The sequence below is a fragment of the Strix aluco genome, chromosome 4, assembly GCF_031877795.1.
Source record: "Strix aluco isolate bStrAlu1 chromosome 4, bStrAlu1.hap1, whole genome shotgun sequence".
NCBI classification, from domain to species: Eukaryota; Metazoa; Chordata; class Aves; order Strigiformes; family Strigidae; genus Strix; species Strix aluco.
In genome coordinates, this window is record NC_133934.1 from 114,584,829 (window position 1) to 114,601,298 (window position 16,470).

The 16,470-nt window shown below is 38.6% G+C and overlaps 1 protein-coding gene across 9 annotated transcripts in view; it reads left to right on the forward strand.

Moving 5' to 3' along the window:
* The window catches only part of UNC79 (unc-79 homolog, NALCN channel complex subunit), a 114,680-nt gene that overhangs the window by 60,683 nt on the left and 37,527 nt on the right, over positions 1 to 16,470 (forward strand). For 8 of the 9 annotated variants that reach the window (XM_074824996.1, XM_074824997.1, XM_074824998.1 and 5 more), the window contains 6 exons: positions 13 to 1,236; positions 3,571 to 3,678; positions 7,284 to 7,400; positions 9,354 to 9,437; positions 11,833 to 11,935; positions 13,707 to 13,847. In XM_074824996.1, the coding sequence (XP_074681097.1) occupies positions 13 to 1,236; positions 3,571 to 3,678; positions 7,284 to 7,400; positions 9,354 to 9,437; positions 11,833 to 11,935; positions 13,707 to 13,847 (1,777 nt within the window). The remainder of the gene's footprint in view (positions 1 to 12; positions 1,237 to 3,570; positions 3,679 to 7,283; positions 7,401 to 9,353; positions 9,438 to 11,832; positions 11,936 to 13,706; positions 13,848 to 16,470) is intronic. The other variant, XM_074824999.1, reaches the window with a different exon arrangement.

Consider the following 16,470-nt stretch of genomic DNA (forward strand, 5'->3'; position numbering starts at 1 on the left):
TGTTTTAATCAGGTGAAATAGAGCTGGCTGAATATAGAGAGACGGGGGCCTTACAAGACAGTATTCTACGCTGTGTGAGAGAAGAAAGCATTCAGAAAAAAAAACTGCGCTCTCTAAAACAAAAATCTCTTGATATAGGGAATGCAGACTCCCTGTTGTTTTCATTAGATGAACATCGCAGGAAGTCCTGCATAGACCGGTGTGACTTAGAAAAACCACCTGTCCCTGCTGCTTACGCCATACACAGGCAGAGTGATTATGGACGATCTCGGCAGAATTCTTCTACTAAAGCTGAAAATATAGAACCACAAGAAAATCTTCCTCGTACAGAGAGCTTCCAGGAAACAAGAAGACCTGTCATACCAGAAGTTAGGCTAAACTGCATGGAAACCTATGAAGTGAAAGTGGACTCTCCAGTTAAACCTGCTGGTCCCAAGGAGGATTTAGATCTGATAGATTTGTCCTCTGACTCAACATCGGGTCCTGAAAAGCATTCAGTACGCTCCACTTCAGACAGTGACTCTTTAGTCTTTGAACCACTTCCTCCCCTTAGAATAGTGGAGAGCGATGAAGAAGAAGAAGCAACAAACCAGCTGAATGATGAGGTCTCTGGCAAAACTGCTGCGTCATCTCCCTCAACTCCTATCAATGTCTCTGCACTCAGCCTCAGCACAACTCCGCTGGTCCAGTTCAGCATTGAAGATTGCTCCAAAGACTTTAGTTCTAAGGATACAAGCAACAATGCTTCAGCAGGAATAGAGGAGATCCTTTCCACTTCTCCCAAAGATCAAAATGACTCTTCAGAGTTAGTTAAGCCAGAAGAACTTCAGGACGTGTCCTGTGGGAACGCACTAACACTGAAACAGAAAAGGGACCTGCTGCAGAAGTCATTTGCCCTTCCAGAAATGTCCCTCGATGATAACTCCGAGCTCAGCGTGGAGGAAATTAGACCTAGTGGAGCAATTCCAAGCCCAAATGTAAAGACAGTCCTTATTAAAGTCCCCGAAGATTCTGAAAACCAAACAGAAAGTGATAAACTTGATACCAACACAGAGTCTGACGCTGAACAAAACATGGAGCAGAAACAAGAAGAGGAGACAGAGGAGTCAGAATTTAAGATTCAGATTGTGCCTCGCCAGAGGAAGCAGAGGAAGATTGCTGTGAGTGCTATTCAGAGAGAATACCTGGACATTTCCTTTAACATCCTTGACAAGCTGGGAGAGCAGAAGGAGGCAGGTGAGCTCAATCACTGACACAATCAAAAGGCTTATTACTGAGTGAAGGTTTTAATAACAGACCAGTGTAAGGAGAGATGTGTATATGTATAGGGAAAGATGTGTGTATATATAGCATCTGATGTGGTCTGAGCTAGCTGAATGCGTTCAGGTGTTTGTTTTTCACAAGGAATGTACTAACCATACAGGTGTCGTGCATGTGTGAGGGCCCATTTGAAAAGGAAGTGGAGCTCAGTGGCAAAAATACTGGTTCTGATATCCAAGTTAGGGAGTGAAACTCCATGGCCTCTTTATGCAGGGAGTCAGAAAAACAGAAAAACACATACTTCTGTGCCTATTATCCTGCTAATCTAGTCCATGCTACACTGATTCTCTTTTGTGTGTAGTGGTTTTTGGCCTTTTTTTCTTCTGCAAGCATAAGGCAGTGGAAAGCAGACTGGATCGTGGAGTATAAAGCTGAGCAGACTGTAGGCTTCAGAACGAAGAGCACTTGGCATTAACCACAGTTTGTATTTACATAACACACATATTTTGTTTTCATACACTAAAAACTTTTTGTAGCCTTTTTTATATTGAGTATCCACAAAGTTTACATGGCTTGTGTTTGTTAAAGATTTAAAGTTCAAGCATGGGGAAAGCTGTACAGTATTTCTCTGTATCCCAGTTTTTTTCAGATCATTTCAATACAGGGTTTTGTTACTAAGTTTTTCAGGTGGAGAGAAAGTGTGTTTTAGCTGTTTCCTCAGTTTCCAATTGGATGTGTCAAACAGGTTTAAAAACTGTATGCTGCTGCCTCTTTCATTTTGTGCCTGGGTTTTTTTCAGGATTTTTCAGTTATTAGAATTTTACCAGTCTTTTTCTAACATATTAATTAAAATAGGAAAGAATCCTTCAGGCCTCGGTTCTTTGTTGCCAGTGAAGTGAGGGGGAGTATTTATGCATTCCTGACCTCACTTCTTTCTTAATTGTTTCAGAGGGAACCATAGTATAATTTCCTGTTATGATACTCTGCTTTTACAAGGAGAAATAATTTGGTGTGATCATAGTTATGCTGTTCCCTTTACGTTTCAGGCCCATCGTCCCATTTATGGTTCCAGTAAGCTGAGGAACCACTGGACCTTTGTAAAAGCAAAGGAGAGCCGAGTGCTTTTGAACCTTTCACATAGGTTCTTAGAGAAGAATGGCCATGAAAGAATTGTGCAATTAGACTCAAATGGTTTTTTGACCATTAGTAAGGGCTAGTTTTCATGCAGTAACTAACACTATCATCCTTGAAACTGCTTGAAAAGGCTGTCCCAGTTCTGAAACACCACGTGGAACCTAGGCTTATAGCATTTGGGTATGATAGTCATTTGACTGTGTGCATATAAGTACGTCATCCAAGGGGAGCATAAAACATTCACATTGACTCATTAAGTGCTCACTTGCATTACAGGTTGATACAGGCAATTCAGATAACAAGTATTTTAGTGACTTGGGTAGTTTTATGTATCTCTTTTGTTTTGCTTTGTTTAGCCTTATTGATTAGTTTATTTAAGAACATATGTCTTATAATTCATTTAAGTAGGCTTAATATTGCCAATGGGCTGATTATAATTGAATAAGTCTTATTCAAGCTTTTTCAGCCTATTATGCTTCTATATGTTTTAGAAGGGCTTCTGATATAACTGATTTCTGAATTAAATATCCAAAAGGGTTGTTTCTTCAAGTGCACGATGCTGGGCTACAGTTTCCTGCCTGAGACTTTTTACAGCACAGATACCTATTAATATTTATAGGATGTGTTGAAAGCAGCCATCAACTTTGCTTTATTCTGACAGTATCAGTTATCATAAAATAAAAACATTACTTTTAATGGCTTATTTTTCTTTTAATGATAGAATCTTAAACTCTTTGAATCTTTAGGATCAACTGCTAGATCAGCAGCCTTTTGAATGAAAACTGTGATAACATGTTGGAGATAAGGTTTTTAAAAGATGCTAAGCTGTCACTTAAAGTAGCTTTACATCAGTGGTACCTCTCTTATTTCCATGTTGGTGATTCTGATAATCACTCTGAGTGGGATCAAAATCAAACTCTATGTGCGGTTATCAGTTCTGAGCTCTAAAAAGCATAGGTAGAAATCTCTGTTAAAAAGTGATATTAAGCAGTAGATCCCCGTGCCTTAAAAATTCTTATGACACATACAGAGAGTCCTTTTAAAACTGCTGGGAATGCCACATGGTGGGTGAATGGATGACTGAAAAGATGTGAAAAAGGCATCCAGGGAGAAAGTGGATGGAAAATATTTATTGATTCTAAATACTGAGAGTTTAAGCACAATTTTCACATGCAGATCCTGCTGCCAAAGGACTTTCAACACTGGAAATGCCAAGAGAGTCATCATCTGCACCAACCCTTGAAGCAGGTGTCCCGGAGACAAGTAGTCACTCTTCCATATCAAGTGAGTTTAGCTCTGGTTTGAGGATTAAATCTGAGTTGCAGTATTTGTGTGTCAGATGCATATTGTGTATGGTAAATGCCTTCCTCTGAGTTTCATTGATTCTTGGAAGTACAACACAGGAAGTGTTGGATATCATTAGATCTGTTAAATCTCTGATGGTCAGCAGGATTTTAGCAAGATTTTCTGTTGTGACATGGCAAATTTGACAAATGTGGTTTTCTTGAATTAGACTAGGTAGCAGCTAAAGACAGTATTTCACTAGAGCTGAATGTTTATTTTCCAGTGAGAGAAAGCATTGTCAGCTGCCAGTGCACAGAGTGAGAGCTCCACAGGGCTGTTACTAGGGTCTTTAGTACATTTCTTGCTGTACCTTAGGAAAAAAATATCTTGCAGTTTTTGTAAAATTTCTTGAAGTGCCACTTCCTCAGCTGCTTGCTGAAATGCAGTAACTGTTTATCAGAGACCCCCATACCCATTTCAATGGAAAGTGAACTGGGTTGGTTTAAGTAGACTTGGACACATGGCTTAACAGAGCAGATGTAGGTAACATTGAAAGATGGAAGCATCGTAGAGCACTGACAACATCCAAAATGGCTCGTCCATCTAGGTAATGTTAAGTAACACATCCGAAGGTTGATGGGGCAAGACTCTGACTAGTAGAAAAGAGAGGGGAAATGATGACCTGTGCTGATACCAGTGAGCTGATAGATCAGCTCAACTGTCTTGCTGAACTGCAATTTCAGTTTGCTGCAGAAAAGCTTTAATTTCTGAAATTCAGCATCTGCTGATTTGATTGGAAGGGGTGTCTGGCCTATTAAAGGAAAATGTTATTTTAGACATGCTAGATGAGTACTCCAAATTAGAGGTTTCCTCTCCGGTTTTACCACAAGCATCTCATGTCATGTGCATCTTGTAGTCAGAGTACATTTGTTGGCCACCTAATGATACAAATGTTATTTACTAGAGCAGCTAAAGAGGTGCTAGTTAAGAACTATCTCTCTGGTTTCACTGAGTCCTAGGTATTCCTGTAAATTCCAATATATGAAATTGGGAATAGTATCTGTATGATATTGAGCCTACATTCCTTTGTAAATATTTATTTCCTGTTTCTGTGTGTCTCAGTTTCCAACTGCAAAAAGGGACACGAATGCTTCCATTGTGTCTCTTGTCCACTTAGACTGAAATATTTTTGACCTTCTACTATGAGTCTTTTCAGTGCTTTGCGTAATAAGCCCTGATCAGAACTCTGAGCACAAGGCACTTCTGTAACACAAATAGATTACATTACTTGTACAGGCTGCAGAAAGCATACATCATTAACTTGATAGGCAGATTTTGCCTTTGGACTTCTCTTCTTGAGCAGAGAATTCCACAGCAACGGGGAGACGATTGACCAGGTTGCTAGCTAACGTATGAAAGGCTCACCAGCCACTGTATGAAGGTTACTAATCATCTCATGATTGTTAGGTTTCTTGTAGAAAACCTGATCAAGGAAAACTTCCCTCCCTATGCCACTAGTCAGTCATGACATGAAAAGTCATGTGCTGGTCCACAGCAATCATCCTGGCTCCAGCACTGTTCAAAGACTGGCAGCTCTCTGGGTTGTTTTTTTTTGACTTTTTTTTCTTAACTTACCAATATCTGAAATCATGACTGTCCTTGAGAAATCAGGTAAATAACCCTGGAAATCCAAACCTGCTCAACAATAGCCTGATAATGTGAAATATGCATGAAATTTTTTTAATTAAAGCTGTGAAGAAAATTCAAAGAGATAATTTTCTATATTTTGACAGTCATCTGCACTCCAAGCAGTCTTGTCAGTTCTAACATTAATTGCTGTTCTTTCATCAGGAAATTCTATGCTTGATAAAGTGATAAAGCATCTATTTAAAATCCTTGCCCTGGAAAGGATGGAAATTCTATTTTTCTCCTAATCTGCTGTGAAAGGCAGCTGCAAAATAACTTTTAAAAGTGAAACATGGAATGGTCTCTTGGTCTGGTTCAGTTCCAGAAGTTCCGTTATACAAGGACTGCTTTGCCAGCAATGCTGGAGAGGTTTGTACTTGGACCAGAAATAGAGTTTAAATGCACTCTGATACACTGAAAGGATATAATGAGGGAAAACTTAAAGTACTTCACCTAATAAAATAATTTGTGTGCAGATTCCCACTGAAGTTATCATTGTGTTTATTATTTCTCAGGGCCTGTATTTGTTTTCTTAAGGAGTACTCTGCTTTCTCTGAATTTGAAACTCTCAGGTAGAAACTGAGTAGAGCAAGTTTAGGAGAAGGCACTCAAACCCTCAGAGCTTTCTGATAGTTGTAGTTTATCCCTTGTCTGTACTTCTTCATCACCATTAATAATGTGAAATGCCAGGTTTATTTTCAGAGCTTAGCTGGGTACTGTTTGTAATTTTAGAATGGAACTACCTGGTATTTATGTTAATAATCTTTTTAATGATGTTGAATGAGGTTGCAGATTAAAATAATCATTAGGAGGAGATTTTGCTTTGTTCCCCTTGCTTAAGGCCCTGTTGAGGAAAGCACTTGTTTTTATACTTAAGGCAACATTTTAAAAGCTTTTCTGCATGGAGATTCATGTCAGCAGTCTCACATGTCTTTAAGGCAGGGTCTTAAAACTCTGTCTTCACACTGAGTAATTTTGGTTTCAGTGATGGAAATATATTGCTCAGACTCAACTGTCAAAGCGAATGTATTATACTTGTTCAGTTTGAATTTTCTTATCAATGGAGGAAAAAGTAAGAAAATTGGGAGTTGTATGTGATCTGTTTCTTCCTCCATTTAAGCAGTGAGAAAATACATGACCAAAAAAGTCTTAAATTTTAAATCTACAATTGGTTTTTGGTTTTGTTTGGTGGGTTTTTTTGTGTGGGAGCATTATCCAGTGAGACACATCTCTTAGAGCAAACAGTAATATGCATTTAAAGAAGTATTGTAAATAGTCGGATGAGGAGAAATCAAATGCTTGTTGCTTGATAGCTCCATGTAAGAAGAATGGCAGTGAAGTTACAAAAGGCATGCTGGCTTCACACTTCAGAAGAATGTGCAGGTGTTAATGCCTGAGTGGTGGGTATTTAGGAGCCCTGTTCAGGTTGTGTCATCCATGAAGGGTGCTGATGGTACACAGTCAATAAATTTGTTTTCTTGTGGTGAGCATGAACAGAGCAGTCCTCTATACTTTGCTGGGAGGAGACAGAGTTTCTTTCCTTGGTACATTGTATATGAGTGAGATTCAAGTATACATTTATCACCTGTCAGCATGGGAATTTTGGGGTAGTACCTTACACTTCACAGATACCAAGTGTTTTGAAAAACTTCCATGATATTTAGAGACAAAAAGACACTGACAGCTGACATAGTGGATGAGATCCTGAATCCAAGTCACTTATGACTGATGTCACTGGGGCCAGAATTGTACCCTGTGTAGTTGTGTGAAAAGTACATATTGATTTGATCAAGATGCTTAGAGCAAACAGTCATTTTCCTTTCAGTATTTATCTCATGCTGGCTTGTAAGATCAGTAAATAAGAGTAGTTCTACATGTTGTCTGAGCCCCTAAAATCCTTTTGCATTTCTGACTTGCAGCTCAGTTCAGACAAATGAAAAGAGGCTCTTTGGGAGCTCTGACAATGAACCAGCTAATGAAGAGGCAGCTGGAACACCAGTCTAGTGCTCCCCACAATATCAGCACTTGGGATACTGGTGAGCTGCATTTATTGTTCTTTATTTCTATTTCCTAAACCAATTACTTTCTGTATCAATCCATTAAAAAAGTGAGTATTTCTATTCTACCATTGCACATAAGTAATCAATCTCAAGTCTAAAGTGAAACTTTGTACTGACTACCAGATTCGTACCTGGTGTGAATTGGAATAGTTACATATTTGGGAGGTAGTCCTTCTGGTACAGTGATGTCCCTACAATTTTGCATATTACTTGGATTATTTCCTGGCCTCATTGAATGAACTGGAAGTACCGCTGTTGGTTTCGTTAGGTATAGGACTTTCATCCCTGGTGCATGGAGTAATTTGTTTGCATGTATGTTTACAATGGTGTTGGTACACCAAGGAGTTGTGCCTTATAACAACCAGTTTGATTTTTCTTCAGAGAAGTTTCTGCAAGCTCATGCTGAACACCTGAAGTTTCTGTTCACTTACTGACCTGTTATTTCTCTATGAATGCGAAGTGATGAAAACTGAATTAAGCACATAATTTCCTCATTGCTCAAGTGTTTTATTTATTTTTTTTCTTTTATAAAAGATTTTCTGTTATGACCAAATTCAGAGCAGGCATCACTAATCAATGAATTCATTCTGGCTTATCATAAATGCTAGGTATTTTATTGCCTATATTGATGTTACTGACATCACGGAATTGTGCTTCTTAGGAATTTATCAGCAGATCCAGATGCTTCCAGAGAAAGGAATGCTTAAAATGTTACATGGAACTTAGCATGCTGAATGATTGTCTTGCCACCAGTTCTGGTCAGCTGAGTTAAAATTTTTGCTTAATTCAGTCTTCAGTGTCAGGTTCCATCATACTAAATCTTGTAGCTGAAGAATGGCTAAAGGTATGGTATATAGTTCAGGATTATCCTTCCTACTCCAGTCTGCTGAGTAGCATGCTCAGCATGAGATCCTTAAATCGTAAATGTCAGAATTTGTCAGTGATAACAATGGGGATGTATTTGTCCTGTCAGCAGTTAAGTTAGTTTGTTTATTGAACTGGCTTAGCTGGTATCACCTAGTTTCTCAGGCAGGGGGTTAGAGATTCAAAAGTTATTGCTTTCATTCTGCAAGAAGTGGTTAGCCTGTATTCAAGGAGGAACAAGTCAGTACTCAAAACCACTTAGGAATTCTGTCTTGTTAATCTTGTTCCAAGTCCACTAGCTTTCTTCAGAACACCTATAACTTTTCCCTACAACATTCATTCCAGCTAAAGCCCTCCAAGCATGGCGCTACAAAGTAAAATGTTATTTTCCAGAAAGCTTTGCATCTCTCAGTCTCTTTTTCGACCACTAGCTTGAAAGTCAAGCTATTATTTGGACAGAAAACAGGTTGGTTTTCTTTTTAGGACAAATGCTTAGGGTGACTGTTGTTTCAATGTCACACCACAATTTTAAGACTTATTATACTCAGCTATAACAATTAGGAAATAGTCTTATCTCACATAAGTATATGATGCGGGCTTGGTTCATGCATGCTTAATTTTTTTTTTTTTTTTAACATTGGTAGGTAGCATGTGTCTCTTTCATTTCTTATTTCAAACCACTCTTTTCCCAAGCTTGCTATCTACAAAATAAAATAATTTTGTCTAGCTTCTGTCAGCACAAATTTCTGGTATTTCTGAACACTGTCTTTCTCTTTTTGTGACTCATATATTCCATATCTTCTTGAATCTATATGACTAGCACTTCCTTTCTTGTTTAATGACCACTTACTTTTCTATAATGTCTCCTTTGGTATTAGGTTATCTGTGTTCTTTCTCCTTTGTGGACTTTTAAAATCTTTCTCCCCCCCCCCCGGCTTAAAAAATTAAGTCTTTTCTTTGTTTTTTCAGAGGCTGTTGTATTTGTCTTTCTCTTGTTTTAACTGTTTAAGACTTGTGGTGCTGGATTCATAGTTCTGGAGACTGAAGTTCTGTATTTATTCACAGAGCAGATACAGCATGGAAAGCGGCTGTGCAATGTCCCTGTTTGCCTAAACCCCGACTTGGAGGGACCACCACTAAGAATCAGAGGTTAGTTCAGTGTCCATTTGACCTGATCTCTCTGCTAAGTCTGCCAGGAAGGTTTTTTGGTTAGTACCAAATGGTGCTGGTTTTTTTGTCTTGTTCAGCTACATTAAAGCCCTCAGCTGTCCTGCAGAATATAGGTTATTGGAAAGCCATTAGACAAGACATTTCATTCAAGACAGGGACAACTGATAAGAAAGTACTTGCTTTCTGCTAGTACTTGTTTTGGCTGTCAACCTGGAAGTAAAAGACTCTGTATGCAGAGTGTGGTTGAATCTCATTTCTTTATGAACTCTCCTCCCTCACAGCTGAAATACATCCAGACTTTCTTACAGCCTTGCAGTGGGGCAGTGACCTACTTCTCTGCCTAAATCATGAGTTTTTTTCGTACTGTTCTGTGCACAAGAGAGGACATTTTTATTTTGAGTAGTTAAGTCTTATTCTAACACTGTAACCTGCATTATGACAGCTTTTAGCATTTGTGTGCTGCAATGGGACTTGCGTCTAGAGAACATGACAGTGAAACTTCCAAAGTCATGGTAGAGGAACCTTTATTCATTTGTGAGGGGGAGAAAAAACTGGCTAGAAATATGTGAAAATCTACTCCTATTTCTTGCATTCTGGATGGTGTCCTACATTACTGAAGAGTATTCTGGACTTTTGGAGTGTTTGCTCATATAAAACAAGATCTCAGGGGACAATTATGAAGTACTGAACTCTGTATATAAAAGAAATATTTCCTTCCATACTTAGTAAAATGATTGTTTAAAACCTGTCTTATTCTTGTGAAACAAGCCCTCATCACTCCACATATTTTGAGTTCAGAAACTGGGGGAGCTTCTTAGATTATTTTGCCTGAGAGCTGATATTAAATTTGCTTTTCCTGCAGTAACTGGGATTATCTCATCAGAAATTCCATCTGAACCTAGCTCAGATGGAGAAGCTTCCCCCTGTTTCCATAGTTGAATATTATCAGAACAGGCTAATGTTAACATTAAATCTGAATCTGAAGATTGAAGCAACCAGCAGGAAAGTCAATAGTGGATTACTTAATCTGTGGTTGAATTGGCAGCAAAAGGGCATTGGTATTATTATGAAAATTGATTCACAAAATGACCTTTTCATAAATTGGTCTTTAGAATGACATGCCCTTGGGGACAGCTTGTATACGTAACGATGGTGTCTACCTGCTGAGGTCCCTGGAGTAGTTATTGGAGCTGAACTGTATGGCAACAGGAGCAATGCTGTCTCTATCCTGTCAGCTACATGTGGCAACCAAAAGAGATATTTTTCTTTAAGAATCGAATATCTCTCTCTGTCTTAGTAACCTGGAGAACAAAACAGCTATTTGAATGATCATCACAAGACATCTCAGATGAATGACATAGCTCGTACATCACAGTAGCTTTGATCCAATTTTCTGATGGCTCATGAATGAGTTATTATTCTTCTTGAGGTTTTTTTAACCAGACTAGCTGGAGAGTTGCTCTCCTGTATGGTTTTTTTTTTCTGCATTTGCTGTTGTCTGCTTAATGAAAACAAAGTGACTAAGCTAGGAAAACCACCATCCTGGAGAGATGTTAGACTGTCAGACTGCCCTGTATTGCTGTAATTTGGGAAAACAGAACTCAGAGAAGCCAAGAGTTTGAATCTTCCATTATACATAACCTTTCCTATTGAAACAAGCATCTGTCAGAAATTAGGTGCACAAAAAGTACCAAAGGCAAAGGGAACTCCACATGTTGTCATGATCACAGTGGCTGTGCCTCCAGCTGAACACCTCAGCTTTGGACAATAAAGATGCTTGTGAAGGCTTTCAACAGAAAGCATTTCTAATCATCAGCCCTCTAATGTTCTTAGTGTTTCTCAACTCCTTATGAATTATTTCTTCTAGCTGTCCTTTCCTGATTTCTCTCCTATGCCTCTTGTTAGGGATGATATGAATAGATTGATGACCTGGTGTTGAGACATAAGAACTTACTTTGTTCTTCATGTCACCAAGAACTATGGGAAGGTAATTCCCAAGAAATATGGGGGAAAACTGCAAGTATTCTGGTGTCCAGTCTCATAGCAACTGTAGAATCATCCTCTCTCCGTGAAAACTGAGTAGACACAATTACATCTGCCTTCCTGGAATTTTTGTTCTTTGTTATCTTTTTACCAAAGATTTTTTTAAGTTTTGGGTGTTTTTTTTTTTTTTTACATTGATAGTTCTAGGTAATTGTCATAATCTGGCAGAAGCAAGGAATGTGCTATATATCCTTTTGTAGACACACTTTATTTCTTACTTCCATGTACAGTAAAACCATATTGGCTCTTCTTTAGAAGTCTGCTCTTCAAGCAGTTTGCATTTCTGTTTACTGAGTTTCTTTCCTTTTTTTTTTCCCCTAATTGTCTTAAGGTGCCACAAAATCTAGCTTGCTGTCAGCACCCAGTATAGTCAGTATGTTTGTACCTGCACCAGAAGAATTTGCTGATGACCAGCCCATTGTGATGACTGACAAGTAAGTTCTTTTTCCGTTCCTTTCAAAGAACTAGTTGAACTTCAAAGAGGTCAAGTGAAGTATAGATATACTTTATGGAAATATAAAGTCCATTCTATCATTTATCTCTGTGCTAAGCTTTTTAATTATTTTTTTTACTTCAAGGTAAACATTTTCTAAACACTGCCAGCAAGATGTGCTTTTAATTAAGTAGGACCTGTGTGAGTTTGCACAGGTGAAATGATGACTCAGGCTATTGTGTGTGCATGGAGGGTGGGGGAAGCACTTTCCATCCTGTTTTAAATCAAGGGTTCCTCATGATGTATCAGAAATCACTTTTGCCTTTGGAAAAAACAAAAAGCTGTTTTTACAAGAGCTTTGGGTTTCTGTTGAAATAGGTAACTGTTGATGTGTAATCATGTGTAATCAATATAGCATTTTTAATACTGATAGTCACTGATCCCAAAAGCTTTTGCAAACCTTAATTGGTTGGTTAAAATGCCTCTGAAGGAAGTGTTAAACTTAAGTGAACTCATTTAATGGAGAAGTAAAGCAGTTAGCAGGGAACCATGCATTGATTTAGTCAAAAATTGGGAAAGAGAAACCAGAAGTTCTTGCCTATGCTCCTGCGCTCAGTCCAGTAGACAGACAAGCCATCATGATCACCGGAGAAAGATAGTGTCATTGGCAGGCTGTGACTGGAAGTGGACCTTATTGTGTGACAAAGTGAAGCATCCCAAAAGTTAGGCTTATCTCTTGGACCTCCTTTGGCCATTTCACCAAGCCTCTAGCACCCAGGCCAGGTGAGCTTGACTTCCATGACTTTGTTGGCACATTTTATTTCTGTTCAGTAACAAAGACAAGAAAATTGCCCATACAATTCCATTAAATTAAAATATCATAATCTGTTGGAGTCATTAGCAACTGATCAATCAAATTAAGCAAGCCTTCCTACTGGGCTGAGATAAGCCAGTTTCCCACATTGGTTTGCCTTTTTTGTAGGTTGTGAAGGCCTGTCTCATCTCTCCTAAATCTGACATCCCCTTTATAATTAGACCTTACGGAGCCCTTTCAGAACTTCATCAGTTGTCTTTGAGCATTTCAGGAAGCATAAGTGACTCAGCAGCAAATCTGCCCTGGGAAAGGAGACTTTTCTGAAATCTAAGGTTCTGTGCCCCTGAGAGGTCCTTTCATTTCTTTCTTAACAGCTATAACTGTGGTGGGAACCAATCAGATCATTGTTTCCTAACTGTCTAATTTGTTATTCATAATTCATGACTGACAAGAAGGACAATGTGAAATTGTTCCATCTCTTTAAGATCATCTATGGGTGTCATTGTTTGTGTCTGTGCTGCTAAATAGAAGAGTGCCAGGGACTTGAGCCCTTGCCTGAGCCCAAGTTGCATGAACTGGCTGGTGTTCACATTGCTGAGGACTAGTCTTCACTGCTGCAGATTTCTCTTGAATAGTGCAAACTGAAGCAGTCCAATACATTGAGAGGAATGGCTAACAATTAGCAATGAAGAACCCAAAGCAAGGCCTGCCCTGTGGCCCTCTTTCATTTGTCAGTGAAGAAACAGTCAGTGCAACCCGTGAGAAGCTTTATTAATTTTTGAAAGCCATAGACTGTTATTAATTATAGAAAGATCACAATTACGTTATCTTTCTACATAAATTTTGAATAGTGTGTACTAAATAATAGTACTTTAAAAAGATGTAATTACACATGTACGTATATGTAGTAATACTTTGTTTTAAATTTGTTAATATCAGTTTTTAAAACTGTTTGCAGGTGCCATGACTGTGGGGCTATTCTTGAAGAATATGATGAAGAAACCCTAGGCTTGGCCATAGTTGTGCTCTCAACCTTCATTCACCTTAGTCCAGACTTGGCTGCTCCTCTGCTGTTGGACATCATGCAGTCTGTAGGAAGGTAAATTCAGGACTTTCTTCTCTCTCATATGACTGAAAGAATTTTGTGCCTGGAATTGGGTTTACATAAACTTCACTATATGAAGTTATATATTTTAGAACTCTTAAGTGGATAACATCTGGTTCTGTCTGCTTCTTTGTTACTCATCATTTTATCAATTTCTTATGTAACTTCTTCCACACTGACACTTCAATTTTGGGCAGCAACTTTGATGTCCTCCCCTTTTACCTTCCAAAAGGAGATTCCAGCTTAGGAATCTCCCCAGCTTGTCCCACTGTAAGCAGTGATGTAAAGAATTAATTCAGTTTTTCTGCAGTACTGTTATCTTCCTTGAGCGCCCTGTTTATTACCTGAACAGCAATTGATGCAGCAATTGTTGTGCTTCTTGATCCTGTTCTACTTGAAGAAAAATTTACTGTTAGTTTTTATTTCTTCTACTAGTTGCTCCTTGAACTATTTTTTGGCCTGCCTTCTTGTAGTTTTTACATTGGATTTGTCAGAATTTATGCTCTTTTCTGCTGTAATTTGAGATGTGACTTCAGCTTTTTGAAAGAAGCTTTCTTCTTTCTAATAACCTCCCTCCCCTTTCCTTTCTTCTGCTCTCTTGAAATCTTTCTTAACAGATGGGGTACCTCGGCCCTTGTGCTTCCAATGTAATGTTCTTAAACAGCTTCTGTGCTTGGCTACCCCTCTTGCTGCTTTGACAGAATTTTTCACTTCTATGTAGTTCCTGCTTTAGAAGCAGTGCACAAATGTGGTCAGCTTTTCTGCATATTGTCCCTCCTGGAGGACTGTTGACTCCTAGGTATGATCATTCATTAGCATACCTGAATCTCTTCAGGCTCTTCAGCCATATTTTGTATGCTAATTAAGACTAAAGAGTTGCATCTCCTTATGAAGGCTTCCTAACCAACTGCTGTATGAGATTGTCTCTGGTAAGGTCTTAAACATTTGCTGTCTATTATTTTTCTGTTGTGACTTTTACCCAGTGTGCATGGGATAATTGAAGTGCACCATTACTATTGTATTACTTGTTGTTCCTGCCTCGGCCACTTCCACAACTTCCTGCCTAAGAGGTGGGAGGGATGCGTAGGGGGTGTTTCAGAATAAACTTCTGAGCATCACTAGAAGTGCAGAAATGATGCACAGCTCTACATTTCTATGTTCTTTTCTGTGACTGAAGTAAAAATTGCTTGACTGTGACTTCTTCAGGGGCACAGCTCTTCACAGCCCTTTCTCTCCACTACTTCCCAATTCCATTTAAACACAGAAGCTATTCAAGTCCTCCATTTCCATTAATTGCAAGGCTGCAGTTCCCTGCTGTCACTGTTCATGAACTCTGATGGAGGCAAAGTTTCTAATTTAGAGAGATGCCATCCATTCTTTGTGATTCTTGTAAATACAGCGGTACTACAGCCACAGAGAGTGAATCATTTGGAAGATAAATTATCAAGGGATGAGGGCCGAGTGGGCTACCTTTTTCTGTGCTTTGAGGAAGAAATGCTGAGTCTTTGGAGTGAGACAGCTGATTGTTTTAGAGCAACAGATGACATGCAGCATGGGATATTCCTGCGAAATGTCCTGTGTTATTCCTACTGGCTGACATTTCTGACAAATCCTAAGTCCAGTAAGAGGCTTCCCACAAGGGAATTATTTTGAATAGATGCAAAGTAAGTAGCATATACAAGCAGAGGGGCATTCAGGTGCCTCATGTATAACCTAAGTCACTGTCTTTCATCAGGCAGTGCTGTATCATTACCTCCAAATACTCATCTGACAGCAGAAGTGAGAATGAATTAGACTTACTCTATTTTTATTCTTAGAAAAAGAACTATGACTTTCATGCTTAGAAGAGGAAACAAGGATTTAGGAAATCTAGGTTCTTTCAGAATACTTAAACAATACACAGAAAGATTTTCAAAAGTTATTTGGGTACCCACAGATACAGATAGGCATTTATTGGGAATTTCAGAAGGTAAAAAGTTCTGCATTCAAATTACTGACAGTTAGAGATTGGTATGTTTCTAAGACTATGGCATGCACTTAAATTTTGCTCTAGTTCTCGAATCAGATTTTTGACTTGTTGGTTCTTATTTAATTGATTTCCAGTGAGGTTTAGCTTTCCAAGCATCAAAGCCCTGTTTGAAAGTGGCATTTAGGCTCTTGAGTTAGTGAGGAGCTTTGAAAAGCTTAACTTCTGTTCTTAACATGTACAAATTTGAACACATCCATTTACTGTCTACTGGCCATTTACTGTTCTGCTTTGTGGTCTGCAAAGTGGAGGTAAAGATGGGGGTTCATGGCCTTTGTGCAACAAAATATTTAGAGTAGTAATGATAAATGCATGCAAGCTGTAAATTTTAAAAAGTTTTTCAGATGTTCCCAAGTATTTAGTGTAGTTCATGTCTCAGGAAGTTTTTCCAAAGTTAGAAACCGAATGTTTTGTTTATCATAAAAACCACACTTGCATTATTGCATTCAAAAGGAGAGGAAAACTTTGCATAGAACTTTGATTTGTTTTAGAATAAATATTTTATGCTTTTGTATTTCTATGCTTTAGTAGATGTTTGAAAATAAGTGTAATGTCCATTGGGCATGTGATTAGTCTCACTGCGTTCTCCAG